The following is a 7,500-nucleotide window of genomic DNA, read 5'->3' as shown; positions in this document are numbered from 1 at the left end:
TGTTTGGACCATGGGCGGCAGCGGGGACAGGGAAAACAGTGGGACACAGCAAGGACAGCCGATCCACCCCCCAATGAGCACAGGACTGCTCAGAGGAGACTGGTCAGAATGCAGAATTGCATGAGGTGCAGTTTGATTGAAAAACTCAGGCCCAGATCAGAGTTTCTACACAACCCAGGTGTACAAGTATCTAGAGAGCCAGAAGTACCTATAAGGTCAACCATTAAACCCTGAGCTGCACAAAAAATCCTCCCTAGGGAAACAGCAGCAGAGCAGCGATTTAGGTCAACCACACAGCTCATGTACTGGTTCCCACAGGAAGTTCCCCCATGTTAGAAGCAAGCAAAGGACAAAAACTTAGTTCTGGCCCAGGCACACCAGCAATGCCTTGGGGCCCACCAGGGGACATGAGGTCTGGAGCCAGGGGCAGGACCCCTGCCCACAACGACTCACACCACCAGCACCTCGGGGCCCCACCCAGGAACCAGAGGATTGGAGTTGGGGACTGGACCCCACTCCCACATACAGGCATACTGCCTATCCCCTAGGGGCCAGCCTGGGGACCCAGGGCTAGCAGCCAGGGACCAGACACCCTTCCCACAACCAGGCATGCTGTGACAGTGCCTCAGATCCTGCCTGGGGGCCCAAGGCATGGAGAAGGGGACCAGACCTCCCTCCCACAACCAGGCACCCCACTCCAACACCTCGGGTCCTGCCCAAGGACCCAACGCATGGAGAATGGGACTGGACCCCCTTCCCACAACCAGGCACACTGTTCCAGCATCTTGTGGCCCACCCAGGAACCTGGAGCATGGAGGAGAGGACTGGACCCCCCTTCCACAATGAGGCTCACCACACCAGTGCCTCAGGGCCCACCCAGGGACCTGGGGCATGGAGAAGGGGACTGGATCCCCCTCCCACAACCAGGCTCACCACTCCAGCACCTTGGGGCCTGCCCAGGAACCCGGGGTAAGGAGCTGGGACCTGACCCACCCTCCCACAGCCAGGTACACCATGATAGCGCATCAGGGCCCTGCCTGGGGGCCCAAGATATGGAGAAGGGGACCGGACCCTCTCCCACAACCAGGCACACTGTGCCAGTGCCTTGGGACCCACTTGGGGACCAGGGAATGGAACTGGGGAGTAGACACTCTCCACAACCAGGCACACTGCCAGCACCATGAAGCAGGCCAAAAATATCTCCTCCATGTGGGTGGCCTACCTCAGCCACCATGATAACCATGGCTACCGCAAAGGCAGCTAGATGCCACAACCACCACGCCGGATGGTCCGCCAGCCACTGGAGTGAGTTGACATAAGGAGAGTCACCAGCAGAGATAAAGAAAGGAGGAGGATGTCTGTCTCCACAGAGCCCATTTCATAGTGACGGAAGAGACATCTGCTCTATGATAGTATTGGGGGACCTGATCACGCCTCTCAGCATTGGACAGATCATTTGGGCAGCAAATCAATAGAGTAACCATTATTCTTTAAGAGGGAGAGAAAAAATCTTGGGTGATTAGAGGAGGAAAGGGGGAAGGAGAGGGGGATGGGAAGGGATTGGTCAAGATGCATAAAGAATAATTATGATTTGTAACAATATATATACTAGTAATATCAATTTGATCAACATATCTCAGTGTTGAACCCCCAAGATATGTATAAATCAATTTTGATTAAATAAAAATAAGTAGGTAAATAAAAGTGAAAAAAAAGTTAAAAAAATACAAAAAAATACAAAAAAAATTAACATTCTTTTAAAAAAAATATTTTAACATTCTTGGGGTTATTACAAATGGTTAGATGAAGCATGATAAAATCCCCCAGACTAACTAGAAGCAGAAGATCAAAATATTCTAACATCTTCTTGTCCGTGTAAAGCTATTTTCAAATTCTCTCTCTCAGTTTCTTCATTTAAACAATTTCCCTTATGTTGTGGACTTCTTTTTTGCCCCTTTACAGCATGATGTTTACAAACATAGGCTTTGCAGACCATTTCATCTTTCACCATTTATTGTTTACATGACCTTGGACCAAGTTGTCTTAGTTTCCTCATGTGTGAAAAGGAGATAATACAAACTATATAGTGTTGCTGTGAGGATTTACAAAGTTACTTTACATAAAGCTCTTAGCGTGGCACGAAGTGAAAGTTATAGAAATATTAAGTCTCTACTACTACTATATCGACTACTAAGACTTCCGAGTAGCCCGAATTTTCACTGGGTCTGAACTCTGGCATGCTTTGACGTATGCTCTGGTTACTAATTTTGTACAGGAGGTCTAGGGTGAAATATCATCTTCAGTCAGTTCAAGTAGCAATTGTACCTTTACTATTTAGGCTCTCCATTATAAATGAATGCTAATTTCCTTCCTTTGAAATAAAACTCTGTCCTACAGCCATCCCACCCTGAACACTCCTGGTCTTGTCTGAAGTAAAACTCTCCTGATTAACTACATTGAGTTTCTATGTAATAATTATTACACTGTTTAATTGAAATATAATGTTCATTGTGCATCAAAAAGTCATCAGCATTTTTAGAGTCTTCCTACCAAAAGTTCAACAACATTTTCTGATTATGAAATGCTGTTTGCCTCAGTACTACACTCTGAATAAAATCATATTATCTCAAACTCACAACGTCTCTCAGTCATTGTAATCAAGATATTTTAAGTGATTTTTATTATATTTATGTAACTACCATTTCAGTTGTAACACTCTTAAATGTCAGTAATCCACATTATTAATGATAAAATTAGTTAATATTACCTACATGCAATGTGTAAACTACTCAAATAAACATGTAAAAGACTTTGGGGGAGGAAACATACTGCTCAGGTGAAGTTTTCAAATGTGATAGAAGATCAGGGAGTTAGAACTATCCCAAAATCAATATGTACAGCAATGAGCCCACATCTGAACACTGATGAATTCTTTGTTATGAATAAATTTCTTTTCTCTAAATTCCCTCAGGGAATATACAACCAAGACATTATCAAGGGAAATATAACATTAAAGAATTATATGTATACAATAAAAAAATTTTAAAACTATAAATTATGCTTAATCCTTAGGCTACAATCTAGAAATTTTTAGTTAAAAAACTAAAGTCTTCATTTTAATGATGTAATGTTATAACAAAAGAAAAATTGAGGTTATTTTTGTTATTAAGTAAATGTTCAGTGTACACATTATGGAGCTAGCAGTGGCTTATGTCCTTTGGGGATACAAGAAAAAAAACTAAACCCTGGGGTAGATTGTAACCCACTAAAATTGGGACATGCAAAATAATTACAAAGTAAATCTGTGCTAGGAGAGTTCAGGGAGAGATGACCACAGAAACTATTTTGCATTTTAATTAGGCCTTGAAGAAAGGTAATAGCCAAAAACGGTGGATGAAATCCCTCCAAATGAAGGGAAGAACATGAGAAACGACTAGAAGGAAATAGAGTGTGTTAGTAGAACTAAACATATGGAGGACAGTACAGAATAATAGTAGGGAATAAAACAGAGTAATAAGAAGCAACAGTACAAGGCTGAGAAATTAAGACCATTTTTAGGGCCGGCCTGGTGGCGCACTGCTACAGTGCGCCGCTTGGGAGTGTGGCGGCGCTCCCGCCGAGGGTTCGGATCCCACATACAGAACGGCCGCTCACTGGCTGAGCGAGATGCGGGAGCAACACCGAGGGGTTGCGATCCCGTTGCCGGTCCCAGTCCGGTACGGGCGCGACACTGAGGGTTGCGATCCGTTGCCGGTCACGAAAAAAGACAAAAAGGAAAAAAAAAAAAATACAATGCAGATTCCAAAAGATTACCAAAAGGTGGACCCAAGATTTTACAGATCTGGGCTTCAAAAACCTAAAGACTAATTTTGATATCATTTAAGTGATACCAAAAAGTACTATCTTTAGTACTCTAAGTATGAAAATATTAGCCAAAAGAATGATATAATCCAATAATCTGAAATTCAAAACAAAAAAACCCCCAATAAATTGCACATAAATTAACAAAGCTATTCCAAAAAGGTACTTGAGTATAAGCATTGCACAGTTTAAAAGAAAAAAAACCCAAATCAAATAAATATTCTAAAAAGACTAAATAAAAGAAAAATACCTGTGTTAAAAACAAATAGAAGATTTTGTCTCTACAAAGGATGGGATGTGAAGCAACTCTCAAGAGAAAGTTTTCTAAACCAATACGTCGTCTTTCCACAAAATCTGGATCCATGTTGTCAGCAGAGAGTTTATGCCAAACAAATTCTGCCTAGGTAAACAAAACAATCATTAAGAACAGTCTCAATGCTAAATACTTCTAAACTACAGCCATTTCACTTCTTACCCGTTTTTCCGGTAGAGGTGGCACAACAATATGTGGATAGTAAACTAAAAGGTAGTTTCTCAACAACTCAAATTCACTATATCGCCTCCATAGGGAGTCTGTTAGGACACTTTGGCCATCAGTATGTTCAACTGACCTGAAAAGGAATAGAGCATTTGGACGATTTTTTAGAAATAAAAATACACACACATCAACACATTCTCCTTTAAAATTTATCTCTATTTACTGAATGTTTATCAACTAGATATTAAGTAAAAAAACTTTTCATGTATTTTCTTTAATTCTAACAGCAACCCTGTGAAGCAGGGATTTATTTCCCCATTTCACAGATGAGGAAGCAGCTGCACAGTATATGTTCTGCCTGTAATCACGAAGATCTATGGGCAGAACACTTGGATCTATCTGATCCCAAAGCCCTCACTCCTAATCCCTTTCTTTCTGTTATAGAAAACCTATTTAAACTCAAGAGAAATAGTTGTATTAGGAACATTCTAAAAGCCTCAAAGTATAATAATTGATTTTACAATATGGTAAAATCTGGCTCAGTCTTTCATTAAAAAAAAGTATTTTTAACTTCACTTCTGCCACAATGAGACAATAGCATTGACGACAAAGACCAAAACACCATGGAACCTCAATTAAGGTTATAAATGAATCAAATGAATCCAGGTATCAGGAAATACACACAAGAGCAAAATATTAATTAGCTCTGTAAGGGTGGGAAGAGGAGTCAAAAAAATTAATGTCTAGGGCCGGCCCGGTGGCGCACTGGATAAGTGCGCCGCTTGGGAAGCGCAGCAGCGCTCCCGCCCGAGGGTTCGGATCCCACATACAGACCAGTTCCCGCTCACTGGCTGAGCGAGGGGCGGGAGCAACACCGAGGGTTGCGATCCTGTTGCCGGTCCCCGGTCCGGTACGGGGCAACACTGAGGGTTGCGATCCGTTGCCGGACACGGAAAAAGACAAAAGACAAAAAAAAAAAAAAAAGAAACTATAAAGAATAAGGCATGATGAAAACCAGAACCCTCCGAAATGAAAAACTGTTGGAAACAGACCTCACTTGGTGAGTTTAACAGCAGATGGGAGAAAATTAGTAAATTCTAAAATGGAGCTGCAGAAATTACCCAGAATGCAGAAAAGTGACAAATGGATAGATTCAAGAAAACAAAAAGTCTTAATATTCCTAAAGTCATTAAAGAAATTATATCAGTAGTTTAAAATTTTTCATGCACTCACAAAAAACCTAAGGCCCAGATGGTTTTACAGCAAAATTCTACTGAACTTTCAAGTAACAAATAATTCTATTTTATATAATCTCTTCCAAAAATTATAAAAAAGATGGACTATTCCTCGCTTATTCTATGAGACCATGAGAGATGATAAAACTAGACAAGAAATATATGAGAAAGGAAATGTCTAGTCTTATCTTTAACTATAAAGAGCTGGCAGGCAATGCCACGTCCCATCCACATAAAAGTTCAACTTAGAGTTGGGAGAAAGTTAACAGTAAAATCATAAACGGGATATTTAAAATTATTCTGACAACATAAATTTCAAATTATTCAAAATAACTACAAAAAAACCCCACACCTTGCTAATAAGTAGATAAATAAAGCCTCTAAGCAGGACACCTATAAGACTGATAGAAGACCTGCGTAAGTATATTTAAAAAAAAAGGTGGGGGGGCCTAAGTCTCTAGGCACAGTCTGGTCATTAGAAATTGACTAAAAGCACAGAGAAAGCTTTCACTGGACCCCAAAACTACCCATTTATCCAATCATTCAACAAACACTCAATAGCACATAATTGTTTTAATGCAACATTTAATTTAACCCTCATAACAAAGTAGATATTATCATTAGCCCTATTTTGGAATTGGAAGAAATAAGTAATGACAGCATACTGCTTCTCAAGCCATTGAGGAATTCCTATTCTAAAAGAGATATCTTCTTATACCTATTTTAAAAGATATAATAGGCTATGAACAGGAACAGACACAAAATCTCTGGGGGAATTAAAAACCAGTGACTTCAGCCTTACTCAATCTTAGCCTGCTAAATTATCACACTATAGACAATTGCTAAATGGCCTTTCTACTTGTATTCAAAAGGTAGGTAGATAAGCTACATTATAAAAATTCAAATTTTAGTTAATATGAAGACTCAATAATATTCATATCGTCCACGACTGTCTATAACACTGAATTACAGAAAGAATACTACATTAATAAATGAAGAAATTTGAGGATTGTGGTTGTTGAAGATCAGTTAATCTTAAGGATACTATTCTTACAAAATAATCTATTCAAAATCAGTATTTCTCAAATTCAATGTCTATGTGATGAGGGTAGGGCAAGAATTTTTTAAGACAGTGAAAACACAAATCATAAAGAAAAAAGAAATAATTTGTCTATCTTAAGATGTAAAGCTTTTGTACTTTAAAAGATAACAATTGAAATCATGGTCCATGGCCCATATGGACACCCGGAGCTTTAAATAAAAAATGTAGCCATGGAGGCCTGCTGGGAATAGGACTTCTAAATGGCAAACATGTCTGAAAGGCTGTGGTCCAAGGCCGTTTTTGCTGGCTATAAGCAGGATCTGAGGAACCAAAGGTAGCACACAGCTCTTCTTAAAACTGAAGGTGTTTATGCCCAAAATGAAACTGAATTCTACTCAGGCAAGAGATGAGCTTAAGTGCATAAGCAAAGAATAACACAGTGACTTCTGGAAGGAAACCAAACAAAACCAGATAATCGAGAGAAAGGTAATTCGTACACATAGAAATAGTGGCATGGTTTGTGCCAAATTCCAAAGCAATCTTCCTGCTAAGGCCACTGGACACAGAATCCGTGTGATGCTGTACCCCTCAAGGATTTAAATGAATGAAAAGTAAATAAATAAAAGTGGATGTGTGTTCTTGGGGGAAAAACAAAAAAGGAAATGTAAATTCCTGGATGCCACCCAAAACCCTCCAGTTTAACAAATTTTCCAGTTGATTTCTCTGTATTTTTAAGCATAAGACCCACTGTTTTAAACAAAATTTGTATTGAAATGCAATTGTGGGGCCGGCCCGGTGGCGCACTGCTACAGTGCGCCGCTTGGGAGCGCGGCGGCGCTCCCGCCGAGGGTTCGGATCCCACATACAGACCGGTTCCCGCTCAC

General features: G+C 40.3%; 1 protein-coding gene and 1 pseudogene across 1 annotated transcript in view; one reads left to right on the top strand and one right to left on the bottom strand.

Annotated features, from left to right (window-relative positions):
• Positions 1–7,500, bottom strand: part of SNX4 (sorting nexin 4) — a 60,312-nt gene that overhangs the window by 50,476 nt on the left and 2,336 nt on the right. The window contains exons 2-3 of the mRNA XM_008577452.1: positions 4,337–4,472; positions 4,112–4,261 (exon numbers count right to left, since the gene is read on the bottom strand). Coding sequence (XP_008575674.1) covers positions 4,112–4,261; positions 4,337–4,472 — 286 coding nt within the window. The remainder of the gene's footprint in view (positions 1–4,111; positions 4,262–4,336; positions 4,473–7,500) is intronic.
• Positions 6,886–7,216, top strand: LOC103594246 (annotated as a pseudogene).

Source organism: Galeopterus variegatus, unplaced genomic scaffold, assembly GCF_000696425.1.
Source record: "Galeopterus variegatus unplaced genomic scaffold, G_variegatus-3.0.2 Scaffold1514, whole genome shotgun sequence".
NCBI lineage: Eukaryota > Metazoa > Chordata > Mammalia > Dermoptera > Cynocephalidae > Galeopterus > Galeopterus variegatus.
Note: the sequence above shows the minus strand (reverse complement) of the source record. Positions and strands in the feature narration are given on the sequence as shown.